Source organism: Gavia stellata, chromosome 3, assembly GCF_030936135.1.
Source record: "Gavia stellata isolate bGavSte3 chromosome 3, bGavSte3.hap2, whole genome shotgun sequence".
Taxonomy (NCBI): domain Eukaryota; kingdom Metazoa; phylum Chordata; class Aves; order Gaviiformes; family Gaviidae; genus Gavia; species Gavia stellata.
In genome coordinates, this window is record NC_082596.1 from 9,755,927 (window position 1) to 9,776,549 (window position 20,623).

Consider the following 20,623-nt stretch of genomic DNA (forward strand, 5'->3'; position numbering starts at 1 on the left):
ACTGTACCTATAGGTGTCAAGTATTATTTTTTTTTGCACAAAACACATTATAGAAACTTAAGTGAGGCTTCATTCACCTACAGTAACATTATGCAACTATGCATAAGGAGATTTATTTTAAACTGCAGAGATCACTACACTAAAGCCTTAATCATACTTTCAGTTCTGCAGTGCAAGCTTGTGCATTAAGTTTAAAAGTGTTCACTAAGAGCATCAGCTTTAGTTAATGTTCACTTTTCAGCATCATAAAACCATAGCTTCAGAGCATTATAAAAAGTCAAATACTGACCGCTAGTCAAATGAACATCTAACATCATAGTTGTAATATCTTCTGATAGCAAAAGATCTTCTAGTGTTTCAAGACTACTGCAATCTAGAAGTTGCAATATAAAAATCCTGTTGCCTCTGTGTACTGGTTTTGGCTGGGGTAGAGTTAATTTTCTTCATAGTAGCTAGTATGGGGCTGAGTTTTGGATTTGTGCTGGAAACTGCTGGTAACACAGGGATGTTTTAGTTGTTGCTGACCTGTGCTTACACAGCATCAAGGCCTCTTCTGCTTCTCACACTGCCCCACCAGCGAGTAGGCTGGGGGTGCACAAGAAGCTGGGAGGGGACACAGCTGGGACAGCTGACCCCAACTCACCAAAGGGATATCCCATACCATATGATGTCATGTTCAGTATATAAAGCTGGGGGAAGAAGAAGGAAGTGGGGGACGTTCGGAGTGATGGCGTTTGTCTTCCCAAGTAACCATTACGCGTGATGGAGCCCTGCTTTCCTGGAGATGGCTGAACACCTGCCTGCTGATGGGAAGTAGTGAATGAATTCCTTGGTTTGCTTTGTTTGCCTGCGTGGCTTTTGCTTTACCTATTAAACTGTCCTTATCTCCACCCATGAGTTTTCTCACATTTACTCTTCCGATTCTCTCTCCCATCCCACCTGGGGGGAGCGAGCAGCTGTGTGGTGCTTAGTTGCCAGCTAGGGTTAAACCACGACACTCTGGTAACATCAGTGTTTCAGAAGTTACCATAACATTGCTAGCTTGTCAGATTTTAATTAAAAAAAAAAGCAAAGCCCCAGGCACCCTATTAGATAAGTAAGGAGAAACGGTTTTACAAATGGACAATTATTAAAATTTTAAAAGGCATGACAATTTGTATATAATCCACCATGAGTACCACTAAACTGCAGCTTTATCCAACTGCTGTGCCCCTCAATCTCCCTATTTTTTTTCCTGTACTGCCTAGACTCTGATCCAGACAGACAGGCATCCTTCTCAGCACAGAGAAGCTACAAACGACAGTGCAGGACTGTCATTCCCATTGCTGTTTTGGCACAAGATTCCCTAGAATGCAGCAGCATTACAAAGGCAGGTAGGTGGGGAGAAAAAAGCAAGCAGGCTGCAGAACACACACACAGAGCTCGTTTATTTGGAAGAATTCTAGTTAAAATGTATTAAAAATAAGTTATCTTTTAAGTGTTTGTGTAGGCAATCCTACAGAAGGTGACTTCTCAGCATTGCTTGGAGTCTTACTTTAGAATAAAGGAATAAATTGCAATCCAGTCTTCCTAGTCTAAAACGTTACAGTGCAACAGAATGTTCAAGATTATCTCCCGTTGTCTGTAGGAATCACATTTTTGTTTTGAACTTTAACAGCACCTACCTCTAAGTATTTCTCACTAAGTGTTCCTTAGCGTTATCAGATGAAAGACAATGAATATAAAACTACTCTTAACTTTTTAGTTTCAAAAGAAGGCTTTGTACAGCCTCTCAAGTTTCTACATTCAAATGAGCAATTCATACTCATTTTGTTTCACTGACTTGTTTTTTAAACAAAGATCAGAAAAACCTCTGACAAATCCAATTGCAACACTTTAAAAAAAAATTCCTACTATTCCTCTGGATCTGGACTTTCTGTATTACCACAACAAGAAATGCATTTTGCAATGAAATGGGCAAGAACTACTCCCTTTAACAGTTCTACTAGCTTTCTTGTGGGTAATCTCTATCATAAAAGGTGGCAACAAGGAACTGGAAGGAGGGACATTTTGAAGTACAGCAGATTCCATAGCAAACATCTAATCATAGGCTTAAACTGGCTCAGAGCAACTCAGCATCTCATGCATGAGACTTCTTTAACACCACAAAACCAGGATTGTCCAACAAATATGACGGGACATGTAAAGTAAGACTTAACCACTACTTTTGAGCAGAGTAGCTACAGGAATGTTTGTCTGTGATTCACTCACCCTGAGAAAGAAATACATTCTAATCTACCTCTAAAACAGAATTCATATGAACATTATAGATGTATTAGAAGGATTTGAAGTCAAGTCTATGACAAGTGCTAGAGTGTCCTTCTGCCTTAAGTAAGGCTGACACGTTTAGCTTTGCAGTTATCATGAAGAACACGTTATAAACTAAGTGAATTTCCGATTTCATACATCCCTTCCCCTTTTTAGAGATGCACATAAATTGACATGCATGATTGACTCTTCTCAATTTTCTTCTCGAAAACTTGAATGAGGGAGGGACAGTCTTTCAGGCAATGCCTTACACTATACTGAAGTATGCATGGCAACTATTTTGTAATACAGAATCGTAGTGAAGTACAACTAAGAAAAATCCCAATCTGATTTTTAGAATATATTACACTTGCAAATTTGTCCGATAGTCACGTAACTAGAATGTGCATTCAGCTATATGGACAAATAATGACATCCACAAATACAATTATCTTTTTAAACATTGTTTAAATATTGAACTCTTAACTCCAAAAAGTGCCACATCTGACACGTACTAAGAAGAATCTTGAATTAAGCTATTAAAGTTCCACAAATAAAAATTACACTGATCTTTAAGGTAAGCTTTACCTATGTGTACTTCAGCTTTAACCAAAAATGGTTATTTTCTATGGACATAAGTTGAGGGCATTTTCTGGAATTTCTGCTCCTTCTCAAATCATGCTTTGATTCCATCTGCCAGAACAATATGCTTCTTACTCCTACTCTTCAAGATGCCTCTGTTTGTGCTCCACAAATATGATGTCACATATAAAACAAGATGATAAATTCTCTGTAACATCATTTAAGGCCAGCAGATCAACAATTTATAAATATTGTTTTCAGCTTTTCTGTCATATTTGCATCATACAAGACCCTTACTTGCCACTTGGAAAATCATTAGTCTTTTTTTCAGTTGAATGTACATTACAGAAAAATTTTCAAGCAGCCAGTTCAGATATTTAATTAACAGCTGTTTTTTGACAGATTTGTTTTTCTACCACCACTACTGCATTGCTCAACAAATGATAAAAATTAGTCCTGCAGTACATATAAACTGATCTACTTGAAGTCCTATTTCAGTCAGTTTCTCCATCAGTAGTTAGTTTAATTTTGCTATATAAAGGAAAGTACATGCTTGAGGGCACTGTAATATAAAGGAAAGTATATGCTTGAGGGGACTGTAATATAAAGGAAAAGTATATGCTTGAGGGCACTGTAAAGAGTAACAAAGGAAAGGGCCCACCTGCATCTAGGAGCCCTGTAAGAACGAGCAAAGGCTAACTAGGCTCTCCTTGTTCAAACAGCAGTTTCAGAAACCTTTGTCTCAGGTGATTCAGATCACTCTGCAGATGTAAAATCCAAGTGGATATTTCTGTACACACTGTGTGGGCCCTCGGTTATATGCAGTAAATAGATAAAGCATGGACAGATAGAGAATTATTGATTTCAGTCATTTAGTCTGAAAATTTGCTTTAGAGAAGAGACAGGTACCAACAGTTAAGAAATAAGAGAAGCAAGGCTGAGGAATGGAGGAAAAAAAAAGACAAACCCAAAACCAACAAACCAAAAAAGACAAACCTGACAGATTTAGCAAGCTGAGTGTCATCTGAAAGCATGAAAAGCATGTTGTTATAGGAAGGCTGCTGAGCCTATTTACCAACCAAGTTTTGAAGCAGCTAGGGTTGGACATGAAACAAACATTTAAGTTTGTTTGCACAGCTGAAGTTGGTTTTATGGAAATCTCCCAGTGCTAGTAATAAACAGGGTTTTTACACCTACACAGTGTTTAGCCACAAATACAGACATGGACCAAAAAAAGTGACTTTTCAGTTGTAAGGTGACTGGCATATCCTCAATATCAATTATCACAGACATCTTTTTTGAAGGCATACCTGGGAGGTAATATGCCTAGGAGCCATCGAAAGCAAAAAAAGAGAAAGGGGTCTTCATATAAAGAAATTTTAAATCCTCACTTTAAGTACCATTGCAGACGGGACAGACAGTTGTTAGTAATGGCTAAATGGGAATTAAACCCTCAATTTTTAACAAATATAACTAGCAAAATCATTTGAGTCACCTAGAAACCTGTGCTTACTAATCTCTCTGACATTACAAAACAAAGAGTTTACAATTTTTAAAAAGTCTAAACATGGATATACAATTTCTGGAGCAATTTTTAGACTGACAGAATCTAGAGCAAGTGAAATGCAGGTGGTTGAAAATACTTTAAGGAAAGAAATATTAAGAGCAGTTAAGGAGAGCTGTGCTATCAGTTTTCAGAACACTCAGTTAGTAAACATCAGTAGTTATTTCCAGTAAAAAGAAAAGAAAAAGGTATCTATCATAAAAACTAAACCCAAAAATTGCTTAAAAAACATGCCAGTGACCAGGAATAAAAATACCTGTCAATATCTTCTATTTTCTGCATATTAAACAGCAATGATGGTACAATCTTGTCCATGTGCTGAGGTTCCCATATAGTTGCTCGAAGTTCATCATTAACTGTTTTTCGAACCACGCCCTGAATGCCCCTGATTCCAGCAATTCGAATCCTAAGAAAGGAAAAAAGGAGTTAGTGAAAAGGAGAAACACAGCACCTCCCAGTATGGCCGTTTACCTATAAGGCAGTAGTAATTATGTAGTGTGGAATTCCATTACGTTCTCACAGTAATTTGGAAATTTGGCCAGTTCTTTAAGGTTGCCCCTATTGCCTTTAAATGCCTTTAAAGCTCATAAGGAAGCTGACAAACTCCAAGAATGATTGCTGTTCATAACGATCTCTTTCAAAAGAGATACATTGAAACTGTCTAGGATTATGTGGAAAAAGTCATATTGCTATACATTTCGTTAACCTGAGTAAAAAATTGATTCACATGGGGAAAAAAGGCCACACTTTTGTGTACTGGAGTGCCACTAGGACTAATTTCATGTTCTTACTCTTGTACAGGAGGTCAAAAAATGAGAGTTGAAGTACTGAGGAAGGTGCTGCATCATATTTCACCAGGTACAGGAAAGATTTCCTTCCTCCAAAGGAGGCTCAGATAGGTATTAAAGCAGAGATTACATTTAAATCAAGGTCATGTACAGTCTTATGTCACTAGGATGAAACTCCTCCCTGTCTAAGGGTACATCAACATTGTAAACTGAAACACAGATAACAGTGCAGGATGACAATCTGAAAAGCAAAAGATTAGCACAGTTCTCTTATTCCTACAGCAATCACAGCTTTGAGGTCTGTTACTTCGGGGTATCCTTATGAGCGGTAGATCATACTTGATAGATGAATCAGGGATGTACTAGTCCCTTAATTCATTCCATGTTCTACTTCATTACTAATATTACCTCTCATTTGCAAGGGGCAATGAAGGTGAAAGTAGTACTAAAATCCTGAGCTGAGCTTCCTATCCTAACCTCTTATGAAGCGTTTTACAGTAAGCAAGTAGTTTAACATACTGTTTTAGTTTCACTGAGCCTAAAAAGGCAAAATCTCAAAAATCTCATTAAAACATTTATGAGTACTATTTGCAACCATCAGCTTCAGGTAAATATACCGCACCTGACAGAAGCCTAAGTTATGAGGTAGTTGCATGATACACTGGCTTTACTAGTGACACCTGCTGAAGAAGCTTCCATCCCCTTTCCCCTTTGGTCCCTGAGTACAATTTACCATGCCTTCAGTTCTTCCCCGAACAGGGGTCATCCTATAAAACCTTTCACTGGAATAATCCTCCTAAAGGGAAAGGGTGGCGGAGCAGGGGGAAAAGTACAGGAGAAGCAAGCAGTTTTAATCCTAACCCTTTTAGAGACCAAGTTTACAGCAGAACCCTACCTACAGCAATAGGGCAACAAATAAGATGGCAGTAAATTACCAAAAAATAAGGAGGAATGAACCAGAAGACTAAAGGAGGAAGGAATTTTTTGTTTTGGTTTTTGGTTTTGGTTTTTTTTTTTCCCCCTAAGTGAAGTACACAGTATTCATTCTTTTTGAAAATACTGTTCACAGATTTTTGAAAGTGCAAACTTTAAGAAAAATCCTTATGTATTGCAGCTAACAGAACAACAGGACACCCAAAGGGTTGAATAAATGTTCAGCACATGGATTTTTCATAGTTGGCTGAACGATTTAATGCATGGAAATAGAAAAGATGAATACGACAAAGATGCAAATCATATAATCTGAAAAGCCTTAAGTTTTCTAAAATGCTCAGGAGTTAAAAACTGATTAACAATTTATATAAAGAACACATCACTAGGGGGAGCTGAAGTAAAAAAAAAAAACTGTGGTGCTTACGTAATAATGTAAAAATTTGTAATACTAATTCATGAAGGCATTTCAGTTTCACACACAGTATCACACCACAGACATCTAAGAAAATTCAATTTTAATGAGTAATTCTCAAATAGCAGACTCAAACTATGCTTTTGCTATTCATATAAGTAGCCCCATTAATTTCTCAAATGAGCGATGTTACGCGCACACATTTACAGTAATAATTACTGCCTTTCTGGAGACAATCCATGCGATCTGGCTGGCATTATTCAGGTAAAATTCCACTTAAATATCCTAGGATTTCTAGCCACCTAAGTTTTGCAGTATTCGGCACAATGAATTCAGTGGAATGAACTACTCCACTAAATGTCATAATAAAAGCTGTATTACAGACTATATTAATGTGTTAAGACAGTTTTCTGTAATACATACAGAATGGCACTTACTCGGTTTGTATTTCTGGATCGTGGTCACATGAATGACACATGGCACTGAATCGAGACACAAAGAAGTCATAGCGTCTGTGATATGAAGGTGTGTCTTCCTCAATGTTGGCAAATTTGACAAACTAGAGAATGAAATACGTTAAAAAAGCTTTTGATACCAATTTCCCAAGAGAAAATAATGAATATTAAGCTTCATTTAGGAAGTAACATAAAACATTGCAATAGGAAAAAAATCCAGATTTGACAATCCTTAAAATATTTAACTTCAGAGACGAAGAAGTTAAATTGGAGAGTTTTCTTTTTAAGGACTTTCCACTAGAACTTCATTTAGATCATTATGAAAGAGTGCAACTGCATGAAACACAACTTACTATGGAATATGGAAACATCTAGCACTTGAATAGTGAGTGTCACCAATTCATAGAATCATTTAGGTTGGAATAGACCCTTGAGATCATTGAGTCCAACCATAAACCAAACACTCCTAAGTCCACCACTAAACCATGTCCCTAAGTGCCACACCTACACATCTTTTAAATACCTCCAGGGATGGTGACTCAAGTACTTCCCTGGGCAGCCTGTTCCAGTGCTTGATAACCCTTTCGGTGAGAAATTTTTCCTAATATCCGATCTAAACCTCCCCTGGTGCAACTTGAGGCTATTTCCTTTTGTCCAATCACTTGTTACTTGGGAGAAGAGACCAGCACCCACCTCCCTACAACCTCCTTTCAGGTAGTTGTAGAGAGCAGTCCAAGCAATTAAATGGTACACAGTCACTGGAAGGTTAACTAGCAACATTCTTACTTATCAAAAGTCAAGGGAAAGAAACTTGGAGGTATGCTGTCAATTCTGTCTATCTTTACAAAAGGGAAAAAGGAGGAGTCAGGGAATTATAACTCAGTTAACTGTAATTCCACTCACAGAAAGACACTCTGAAATAAAATTCAGATTTGCAAACATCTACAAAGTAACGAAGGGGTAAGTAACAGTCAACATGGATTTGTCAAGATCATATCAACCCAGTCTAAATTATTCCTATGACAAGGAAATAGATTTTGTGAATCCAGATGAAGGAGCATCTGTCATATCTTAACTTCAGTGATGCTGTTGACAAAAAAAATACATAAAATTCTCAAAAGCAAGCTAGAAAAACAGATGAACACTCCCCATAAGGTAGATGCAAAACGGTTTGGAAAAAACATAGAAACACTTGTAAATCATCAAACTACAATAATGTATTGAGTGAACTTCTGAAAGGGCCTGTCTGGAATACAGTAGTATTCGAGTTTCACTAGAGACTTAGATGACAGAGTGGGCTCATCAAATTTGGAAAAAACACTAAGCTGGCCAGAGCTGTAGGCACACTTCATGCCTGGTTCTTGACAAACTGGAAATAGGACCTGAAAAATAAGGGAGGAATTTAGGAATGACAAATGCAAAATACCATTTTAAGACAGCTGTACAAATACACACCAGACAGAGCTGAATGCAGGAAAGAAACTTAGGGTTGTAATAAACTTCACATTCAACAGAAGTCAATGCCGTTACACTGGCATAAAAAGGACAACAATATATTTTGATACATCTGTATTACCCGTGACACCTATGAAGAAATTTTTGCCATCTAATTGGCACTAATAAGCCCTGAGATGAAGTACTGCATCCAGTTGAAGCATCACAGCTGAAGATAGTGATTAACTGATACAGTCCTTCAATTATTCAAGGGATGAACAAAGCTTTAGATAAACACCTGTTAAAAAAGACTGAAAGACATTAAATTACCTAGTCTACAGATGCCTAGAAGATATTAGTCTTACAATGTACAGAAGACAGCTATAAAAAGAAAAGAAATAAATGGTTTTCTCTATCCAATGGTAATAGGAAGAGCAATAATGGGCTTAAACTGAAGCAAAGGCTACCTAAGTTAGACATTAAAAAAAACCCTCCTTTCTAAAGCGAGCAGACTGCCTAAAGACATTTCGGATTGTCCAGCACTGAGTTTTAAGAACAGAGTACAGAGGGAAGAAAAAAGGGAAAGGAAAGCTTGTAAGGAAAGCTTTAACATAGTGCTAGTTCTGCCCTGAAGCAGAGAGAGGTCCCATTAAGATCCCTCCACCCTTTCCCAACCCAGTATTCTTCCTACCAATTGCTAAGCACAGGCTGAGGCATTTCTTGTCTACTTACCGAGATGTAGAACCTGCTTTTATCAGCATGTTGCCCACATACATCTAAACAGACCCAAAGCACTTTATCATAATCTACAGCATGCTGATTTGTGGAGGTTTTGAGGCAGTTTTCAAGCTGAAAGTGAAAGCTATGTATTTCAGAAAAAAATCACCCCTTTTTCTACTCTTTTTTTAGTATTTTTTTTCTGTTTTACCTAGAACACTTACCCCTTTCAACTGCACTACCAGTTCACCCACTGAAAGCTACAAGCTGAAAATGATAGTTTGTAAAACTATATTCTCAGCCATTACTGAAAACAGAACAAAATTGTATAATACTAGTCCATTTTACGTGTCCTTCTGTAGAGAATATCCTGTATAATCAGGTGATAAGAAAGTGACACACAATCAAAAAACAATTCTGTATATTCTACTGCCACAGTTTGAAAGAACAATCCACAAACAGCAACTATACTTCTTTTTCCAATACAGTGAATTACAAAAATGATCATTTCCTTCCCAATAGACCATGGAAAATGCTTTAAATGCCTTATGCTGGTTTGTTTCATGGAATTGTTAATTACAAAACAGAAATAGATTTTCTAAAGTTTTTTGAACACAGGAACCTAATTAATCTTTACAATTTAATAAAGCATAAAGTCCAGTGGTTAAAAAAAAATCAGTATGATTTTATTATTTTCCAGACATTCAAGTGTTCAAGTCTACAAATGAGTCACCCAGAAAACTTCCATAAAAGCAAGTAAAAGAATGGAAGCAAAAAGTTTAAAGAACACAAAACACTACAGGAGTGGCCATGAGAGTATTAACTCACATAGTATTTAATATTAGCATATTAATATTATCTAAAATACAGAAGTTCATTGACAGGATCTTCCCACATCAAAACTTAATATAACTCTAATTGAAGAAAGATTCATTGCACTAAGAAATTGCTTTGTAAGAATAAATGACAAATTTAGGCCAAGGAAGCGTCAGGGAGTCTCTTACTCTGGACATTTCTTCTACATCATGATGTAGCTTTGTAGCAGGGAAGTAAGTACACAGTAGTTATACCTCTCAAAATGGCACACGCAGTAAAATGTCCAGAAAGGGCAAAATTTTTTTTTCCTCATGTGTATAACAAAACAATTTCACCCACTGAACATAAAGCATTTCTGAAACATATTCCAGGATTAGCATTCAGATGACTGAACATCTAGGCCACAGGAAAGCTAACTGTGATAACAGTGTTTTGAGTTGCACTGTCATTCAGTAAAGTATACTATTCCATTTCATTATAGAAATTTTAAGTTTTTACAGTACACATTAGTCTATACTTTCTCCTTGCTTAGCAGTAGTGCTCTTAAGCTGTTATATTGTTAAATAAAGAATATTTTACTCCTAAGTACCTAAGATAGTTTCAAGCATACTTCAAATATAAAAAAATATTCAACCTAAAAAAGGACAAAACTCTTAAGAAAGTCCAAGCACTTGCCTGGGATATACTTACAAAGCTTTTATAGATGTAAACATGTCATTCAGTCATTGTAAATGCTTGCAGTCACCCACTGGCAATTTATGGAAGTTTACCAGTACAATCATCTTCTATATTTGTACAATACAGAAGGTACAAAAAGGAACTTACATGGGTAATATCTTATTTCCATTAACTTTGAAACCAATAAAATTCAATCAGTATGAAAACATAAATTTATCACAAAATAAAGAAGGAACGTATTATCTATTCAGAAGGTGTTTGTTCCAGATTGAGTCGAGAAAGTTGGATATTACCAGGGAGAGAGAGATTGTGCGAGTCCTGTAAGTAAACCATGCAAGTTCTCAAATTAAATTCCTAAGGACATGATTTCTTACATATATTTATGCTGTCTTATCACTCTTATGTACCCAGTACAGTAGGAGAAAAATCATAACTGTTAATGCACCCTCTATGTCTTTAAAGAAGGTCAAGTTTTTGCAGCAATTCAAGAACAGACAATCAGCATGTATCGTATTTGAGTTATGTTATTTAAAGTGTCTCCTTGTAAAAACTGTAGACTGGATCTGAGCAGTTTTTTTTTTTATATCTGAGCTCCTCAGTCTGTCTTCTACAGTCTGCAATTTTATCATGTTTCAGAGGGGGGAAGGGGGGTGCTGATACTGATAGTTACCATCTTTTTGGACAAAGTTACTGTATTTCATTATTAGGAAACTGTCACATAGGAAGACAGAATATCCTGTAAACATAAGACTCTTACAAACTACACAGTACAGTGTTAATGAGAAGTGTGTAAATGTATGTATGTAGTTCACCAAACAAATGCCAAAAGGACAAACACTTCAACTTTTCTAAACAGAAAAGTTTCAAACACTGGATTCATACAATAACTTCAAAAACACAGTATTAAAATGATCACAATAAATAATAACAAGATAAGGTTCTCAGCAATAGAAATTGGTGGTTTAGTTTAGTTATTAATAGTAAGGTCACCTGACACTTCTCATTTTGAGTTTTATTGGAATGGGATGGATAGCTTCACATTCTATTTTACTTCATGCCGCTTGGATGAAAATTATCCTGAACACCACGTGTGCAGTTGTGTAACAAAGTCAGTAATGGTATGTTGGCTTCCAGAGCCACATTAGTGTGGCTATGAAACTGCAAGACCAGAGGGCACAAGCACGAGGTAGGGGAAGCAATACTTAACTGTGAATGACCCTAAAAGCAATGCCCAAAGCAATTTATCTAGCATCAATCAAATTCTAGTAGACGCAGACATAGAATTTAGAAGATAATTTAATAACCTACAGGATTGGAAAGAGTGCTTTGTGTAATTCTGTCTTTCTGTACCTTTAACTCCTATAAAAAAAGACAGAGCAGGGATCCTAGAGATGAAACACTTCATTGTATACTAAATTGTATATTAAATGGAATGAAAGAAGCATCTTGTAAAAAGATAAGTTTCTATCACATACTTACAGATTAGCATGCTGCAGACAAGCAAGACAAACAAATAAGTACTCTAGTGGCAATATTAGTTCTGACATGCCTTAATTTCACAGTCTTGACATTTTACACTGTTTTTACATACACTTGCACTTCAATTCTGCCAAAACCAACTGCTTTTGTAAGCCAGCGCTAACAGATACAAAAATCTTGCTGTTGTGTCAGGCACTGACTGGTCACTTTTCCACTTGTGATACTGCTTGTCTTCTTTCAAATAACAAATGATGACAACTAGCAGTAACAGTCACCTTCTCATGCACAGGAAGCCCAACACTGTTACTGATGGTATCATTATTTCACTGCTCCTAAGAAGAAACTGTCCTTCTAAAATGAAGCACCCTATCAGCTAAAGAAAGCTTTTGCAGTAAATAATTTAAAATGTGGTAATACTGGGTTCTACAGATATCTGCTGATTTTCAGGTGAAAAAACAATGTTTTACTATCAAGATACAAAGAAGAATTCACCCTGTCAACATTCCAAGTTAGCTTAAAATGTGTTGTATTAGACTGAGTTTTGTCAACATAGCTTAAGATGAAAATTTTACTAAATTATGCACTGCATTGGTTTTGAGCAGCTGCTCACTAAAGCAATTTTCTGGACCCTCTCTAAAAAAAATTGACAGAAAATTACAAATAATTTAAAAAATTATCTCTTGTCCCAAAAAATTTTGACCACAAGTTCAAAGATTTTAAAGCTGTTCACCCCTAGACAGGAAGAACAAGTATAATTAATTCATTCTATCCTGGTAATATAACCACTATGGTCTAAGCAATACATTCAATTATTTGTACATGAGAGATAGAGATGTTTTACATGATATTCTGTTACTGTAATTCTGCAAAATGGTTAGAGAGAGAAATTTAGTATTGCCGTAAGTTTCTAAGCAAAAGCTTATTGCAATCAACCTCCACATTCCGTAATACTTAAGCCAAGGAAATCTCACTTTTTCCCACCACATTTTTTCAGTTTCTCATCAGCATATGCTATCCTAGCACATGGCTAATAAAAATATCTTCCATAACAGAAAAAGACATTTTGAACGTCATAGACACTGCCAATTTGAAATCTGGTCTACTTCAAAAAAAATACAATTCAACATATCCACTATCGAATTTCACCTGCTTCCAAGTATCTGCCTATATAAGTAGATTTACAAAAAACCCTGGAAGACAGTGGCAGCTTCCAGATCTTTCCAAGACTAAGCTACTCTGAGTCATTCAGTACACAGATTTGTTTCATTTGAAACCCTGACTTCTGAGCAATCGCAACAGTCCCCACAGCTGAAGCAAAATCTGCTTGTGAGGCTGAGAGAAAACTACAAGTCAAGTAAGACAGTTGAATCTTACATGAAAGACATCACTGCCTTTGTATACCCGTGAAGCTTTGAAAGTCAGCTTTGGGATGGAAAACAATTAATATCTACTTATAGCCACAATCATAACCTATATCTTTTTAAATATAAGCAGGCTATATATTTTTATTGGCTTGAAATTGAGTTTAACCTAAATATATTGTGGAAACTTTTCCAAAGGTTGCCTGACTTTTCACCAGTTTAAAGACATTTACTTCATATGCAATTTATTCTTCTTTTCCAGACAATGCCAGTTTCCACTCCAAAGAGGTACATGAGAATAACTGAAGCACATGAAAGATTATTCAGTCACTCTACCATCTCTACTCTTTTCAGAGTTTTTTTGTTTGTTTATTTATTTCCTTCAGGAGGCAAGGAAAAACTAAAAAAGGCTAAACATAATGGTAGACTTTCTCCATGTCTGACAAATTTTATTTAAGAACACAGTAGGTCAGTGTCCTTGGTAACAGACAAGCTGTCAGTGCCAATACATTTTGCTCCTCTTGAGTCAACACAAAAACACTCTTTCCATTCTCTCCGTTGACTACAGAAGGCACCTAGGGAAATTAACATAATTAGGCTAAAATTAGCCTTTGGAATACTGTTGAAGAGCCATATAGATTCACTCTCCTCACAGAATTTGACATCTTATTCAGGAAAACATAATTATTTTTGGTTACTGAGTTTTACAACAGACAAACACAAATTATCTTCTAATTTAGGAAGTCCATTAATCTGCTTTGCTCATAAAAGACTTAATTAGGAACTGACAGGGATATCAAACAGATTACCATAAGGTGGAGTTCTGTTCAATAACATTTGTTTCAAAGTGACGTGTGCCTTGTACATCAAAGTGAAGGCTGGCAGTAACTGTTTGCCACCAAAGATTTTAAACAACTGGAAAGCGATGTACATCTTGCCATTCAGCAGCCCAGGAAGTAAGTTCCAAAGCTATTTCCCTAAAAGGTCTTGACCAGGCATTATTATACAAACAAATCAGAAGCAGCACGGTAGTCTGGCTCAAAGAGATGAAAATAAATAAATAAATGAATGAATGAATAAATATCCTATAACCCTCAGTAAAGCTGCCCTGTTAGTTGGGACACAAGGAGACACTTCTCCCCTACATCAGAGCATGAACTCTCTGTACTCACTGTAATAAAAAATTCTACTCCAGAGTAGCATCACTCTACTACACCCTCCTGTTTCCCTGAACTGCAACTCCATTTAATTCCATCAACTAGGAATCATGCCCGAAGGAAAGCCCAACAGTTTTACAGAATCCACAAAGAACCCCCACACTGCCAACAACGGCAATGTACACAAAATGCAAGCATTACTTCTTTATTCATGTAAAAGCAATCACTTTAAGTGAAAACAGTCCACATCACAAACCTGGAATTTATGAGATTCCTATTGTAATAGGTAGGAAATACAATGGTTAGAAGGGCAGTATGACAGAACTATAATACTGATTGCACCCATCACTATTTTGAAAACTAGATGTCCAAATCTTCATTTTGACACTTTTTGTTATGCCCTTCAAACCTGGATCTGAATCCTGAAATATTTAAGTTAATAAGATGGTAAGGTTGTAATATTGAAATAGTTTGCCTCCTGGCTACTTTTCAGCTAACAGGAATTTTTCTGTGTAGTGCCAGTGCTGTGGAGGAGGATATTACTTCCTCCTTCTCACATCATCGCTCTCATTGCTGGAGAGCAAGAAAAAACTGTCTTACCAATACAATGGCCCCAGGAGGTCTGTTTAAAGATTCAAAATATGAATTCACAGAACAGCTTTCCTGTTCCTTCCAGAAGAAGTAGTTATTTCTGCAGGGGATGAGCCCAGCCATCAAAAGAATTTTAGAGACTGTAAGGAAACAGTTTTTCTGCCTCCAGCTGGTATCTGCTCTATGTTTAAGCCCAAATGGTATACCCTGCCACGTACAGAATCTTCTCAATTCACATCAACTGGCAGATACTTCGTGACTTCTGAAACTACTTTCCCATAGCAAATAAGCAAAGACTTATTCTGATTCAATTTAGTATCTGAGTTTACTCACAGAATTAGTTCCAAGAACTTGCAGCTTTGGTTCGCCTGATTCCAGAAGCTTGGCCACCATATGAAGGAAACTTTCCACAAACGGTTTTATGCTTTGAGAATGGCAAGCCATTAGAAGTTGGTCCAATGCCTCCATGGCAATTAAAACATACCTGAAAATTAATTAGAGAGACTCACATAAACACGTGCTACATTTATCATTACCTCAATTAATTCAATTTAGGTACTTATTACTACAAAAATTAGAAAACAAAAGGCAGACAGCATATATTTTTGCATTATATAAAAATGGAAGTTATTGGTTTTTCCTACATTCAACTTCTTTTTTTTTCTTTAATGGGGTCGAGGGGAGGGGAAGAGACTATTTTTAGAAGAGATGTCATAAGACTTGGTAACAGAGTAAATATAGTTCAATTTTCTTTTCTAGCACATTTTATTTCTGACTATAAGCCCCAGCTTTCTACTCTACAGCTCCTCTGTCTATCCAAATCCCAGTATGGAAAGCCAACAACTTATTCATGCTCCCGCACAGTCAGACGACATGCTAAGTAAATGAGAAAGAGTAAAGAAAAGCAGGGAACAAAATTAATTACCCTGAAGAATGGCCATTAACCCATTCTATAAAGTTATAAAAATAGCTTTTGACATCATGAAGGCCAATAATGATGGCCTGAGATGGATATTGCGACTTCCTAGACTCAGTATTTTCCTACTCTATTTCCGCATTCTTTAAAATCTTCTCCCTCTTTTGACTCTGCATTCTTTCAAATTTCTAGCTCAAATAGGACTTAAGAGTACGACAGAGTTTTAAAGTTCACATTTAAATACAATTTAGACAAAAGGGCTGAAAAGAAAGATACCCCCCTTCCCAATACCCTGGAATGACATTCAAGGGCGTATTGGGTTTACATGGCAAGGTTTTTGGTAGCAGGGGGGCTGCAGGGGTGGCTTTTGCAAGAAGACACCGGGAGCTGTTCCCATGTCAGACAGAGCCAGCTCCAGCTGGCTTCATGACAGACCTGCCGCTGCTCAAAGCTGAGCCCATCAGCAACGTTGGTAGCACCTCTGTGATAGCATATTTAAGAATGAGTAAAAAACATTGTACAACAGCTGTGAAAGAGAAGTAAAAAAATACGTGAGAAACAGCCCTGCAGACACCAAGGTTGGTGAAGACAGAGGGGGAGGAGGTGCTCCAGGCACTGGAGGAGAGATTCCCCTGCAGCTGGTGGTGAAGACCATGGTGACACAGGTTGTCCCCCTGCAGTCCATGGAGGACCACGGGGGAGCAGATATCCACACTGCAGCCCGTGCAGAACTCCACGCTGGAGGAGGTGGATGTACCCTGAAGGAAGCTGCAGCCCTTGGAAAGGCCACACTGGAGCATACTCCTGGCAGGAGCTGTGGCCCATGGAGAGAAGACCACGTTTTCTGACAGGACCTGTGATCTATGTGGGACCCACGCCAGAGCAGTCCATTCTGAAGGACTGTACCCTGTGGAAAGGACCCGTGCTGGAGCAGTTCTTGAAGAACTGCAACCCGTAGGAAGGACCCATGTTTGAGAAGTTCGTAAAAGACTGTATCCTGTGGGAGGGACCCCATGCTGGAGCACAGCAAAAGCATGAGGAGGAAGGAACAACTGAGAAAAAGTGTTATGAGCTGATCGCAACGCCCACTCCCCATCTTCCTGCGCTGCTTGGAGGGGGTAGGAGGTACAGGATTCAGGAGTGAAGTTGAGCCTGGGAAGAAGTGGGGGTGGGGGAAAGGTGTTTTTAGTTTTCATTTCTCACTATCCTACTCTGTTATTAATCGGCAATAAATTAAATTAATCTTCCCCAATTCAAGTCTGTTTTGCCCATGACGGTAACTGGTGAGTGATCTCAACCCACGAGCTTTTCCATCTTATTTACTCCTCCTGTCCTGCCAAGGAGGAGGGGAGTGAGGGAGCAGCTGGGTGGGCACCTGGCAGCCAGCCAAGGTTAACTCACCACAAAGGGACTGGATCTGTCTTACCTCCTAAAAGCAATCAGAACAAATATGATGAAATGCAGCTAGCTGTTAGCAACTATTCTTAATGCTGTGACTTATTTCCTTACCCATAGCGATGTCTGACAACATCTCTGCTCAGTCTCTCTGCTAGGTAAGCACCAATTCGATCCAGCTTTTCTGGTGCAGAAACCGCATAGAAAGTCAGCTTCTCCATATCAGCTTTAACAAGACCATCCTAAAATAAAAAAGTTCACAGAAAGTATAAAGCTTTTAAAGTGTTTTTCCTTTTGCCTACTCAACATTGAAAGATTTGAGCCGTACAGATGGGAATAAGCTACTAAAAAAACCCCCAATTTTTGAGCAAAATTGTCAATAGCTTGGCTGCAAAAATCAGCAACATAAAAAATTAAGTAAAACATTTTTTAAAGAAATGAAGCAACTATCTTCCTCCACCTTTTTTTCAGGGAGGAATAGGTATTCCAAAAGAAGGTATTTAGTGAGATATGTCATCAGTTCTAAGACACATTTTTTCCTTACTGGTACAATGTAATTTTTTTCTTTTCCCATTTCCTGCTGGCCCCCCCCCCCCCCCCCGCCAAGTATATTTCATGCATCATTTTGATGCTATATACAAACAATATTGTAGTTTAAATATTTCATTTCTTCAATGTCAAATCTTGACACAGCTGACATACAGGGTACCTGAAGGCTAATTATTAGAACCAGATCAAAGATTAACATCTTGGTGGATATAGGAAGACCAACTGACATCATCTACCTGGACTTGTGCAAAGCATGTGACACTGTCCCGCATGACATCCTTGTCACTAAATTGGAGAGACATGGATTTAAATGGATTTAATGGCTGGACCGCTTGGTGGATAAGGAATTGACTGGATGGTTGCACCCAGAGAGTTGTGGTCAGCAGCTCAATGACCAAGTGGAGACCAGTGACGAGTGGCGTTCCTCAAGGATTGGTACTGGGATGGGCACTGTTTAACATCTTTGTCGTCGACATAGACAGTGGGATTGAGTGCACCCTCAGCAAGTTTGCCGATGACACCAAGCTGTGTGGTGTGGTCGACGTGCTGGAGGGAAGGGATGCCATTCAGGGGGACATTGACAGGCTTGAGAGGTGGGCCCGTGTGAACCTTGTGAAGTTCAACAAAGCCAAGTGCAAGGTCCTGCACCTGGGTCAGGGCAATCCCAAGCACAAATACAGGCTGGGCAGAGAATGGATTGAGAGCAGCCCTGAGGAGAAGGACTTGGGGGTGTTGGCTGACGAAAAGATCAACATGAGCCGACAGTGCGTGCTTGCAGCCCAGAAAGCCAACTGCATCCTGGGTTGCATCAAGAGAAGCGTGACCAGCAGGTTGAGGGAAGTGATTCTCCCCCTCTACTCTGCTCTCGTGAGACCGCACCTGGAGTACTGCATCCAGCTCTGGGCACTGCCCCCCCAGGAAGGACATGGACCTGTTGGGAGTGTGTCCAGAGCAGGGCCATGAAGATGATCAGAGGGCTGGAGCACCTTTTCTATGAAGACAGGCTGAGAGAGTTGGGGTTGTTCAGCCTGGAGAAGAGAAGTCTCCAGGGAGACCTTCTAGCAGCCTTCCAGTACCTGAAGGGGGCCTATGAGAAAGCTGGAGAGGGACTTATACCAGGGCATGTAGTGATGGGACAAGGGGTAATGGCTTTAAACTGGAAGAGGGTAGATTTAGATTAGATATAAGGAAGAAATTCTTCACCATGAGGGTGGTGAGGCACTGGAACATGTTGCCCAGAGAAGCTGGGGATGACCCAACCCTGGAAGTGTTAAAGGCCAGATTCGGACAGGGCTTTGAGCAACCTGGTCTAGTGGAACCTGTCCCTTCCCATGGCAGAGGGGTTGGAACTAGGTGATCTTCAAGGACCCTTCCAACTCAAACCATTCTGATTCTATTACTAGTTCCAATGTGAACTGTGATACAGATTTCCTCAGGTGAGGTTATAATTAATAACTATCAGGTAAGAAGGATAAAACATTTTGTTGTCTTTTTTTTTTCCGCCTAGAAGTTCAGAAAAACATTATCTTTTTCAAATAAATGACTGAAGCTTTTAACACACTCATTATTAACTAATGCATTTTATCAATCAAGTCTTCTCATATTTTAGAAAAGGCCTGTAACTCAGTGAAACATTATGGACTGGCTTGTATCCTGCACTGAGCCAATAAATATCAACAAAAGGAGAGACTAAGGAGTGCCAACTCAGAGCTACTGAGTGAAATGAAAGCTGTAAGACTACGACTGTAGCAAGTATGGGTTTTTCTACACCTATATCAAACAAGTAGATTAAAAGAAATAAATTTATAAAACCATATTGTTCCACGCTTTCAACGTACTGTATATACAGAAAACATTTTCTTTGAAGCCATTAACATACGCTTATATAGTAACTTGCACTCAGTAACATCGTATTTTAAAGAAAAGACCGCGTACTTTTTAAGATATAAGCCAAATGTTATACCAATGCTGACTGTTCTGCTTACTTCTACTACAATAAAGATAACAAAATCTGGTAACACATTTAAAAAAAAATTCAGCAGCAGTAATATAAGCTCTCGATTAGTCTGACCACCACATGATTATGTATAGATACAGACATTACTACATGGCAACATAGAATTTATTTATTTTCACAGAGAGGAAGAGCTGGGTTGTAATATAGCTCCAAGACTGTTGAAGTGAAATGAAAAAACTGTATATGAATAATTTTAGAAATTGAAAAACAACAACAACAAACCACCTCTTTGGATCACAACAATCTATCAGAACTATAAAAACTTACACAGTCAATACGTCAAGAGTTAGAAAATTGAAAGCAGAAAATATTCACACCTGCAAACATAACAAAACAAGCGTTTGCAGTTCTAAGTAGTTATGAAGTTAAGTGCTACCTCTGCTGCAGAATACCCTGCTTAACTAAACCTCTGTTTCTCTGAACAAAACATACCAATTTCACTCTTCAATATGCACAGTCTTGCTTTGAAAAGGGAATTACAGATGATCTGTAG

At 38.0% G+C, this 20,623-nt stretch overlaps 1 protein-coding gene across 2 annotated transcripts in view; it reads right to left on the reverse strand.

Moving 5' to 3' along the window:
* The window catches only part of EFR3A (EFR3 homolog A), a 79,107-nt gene that overhangs the window by 44,933 nt on the left and 13,551 nt on the right, over positions 1 to 20,623 (reverse strand). For both annotated transcript variants that reach the window (XM_059815291.1, XM_059815292.1), the window contains 4 exons: positions 17,679 to 17,806; positions 15,587 to 15,737; positions 7,003 to 7,124; positions 4,689 to 4,838 (listed from right to left, as the gene is read on the reverse strand). In XM_059815291.1, the coding sequence (XP_059671274.1) occupies positions 4,689 to 4,838; positions 7,003 to 7,124; positions 15,587 to 15,737; positions 17,679 to 17,806 (551 nt within the window). The remainder of the gene's footprint in view (positions 1 to 4,688; positions 4,839 to 7,002; positions 7,125 to 15,586; positions 15,738 to 17,678; positions 17,807 to 20,623) is intronic.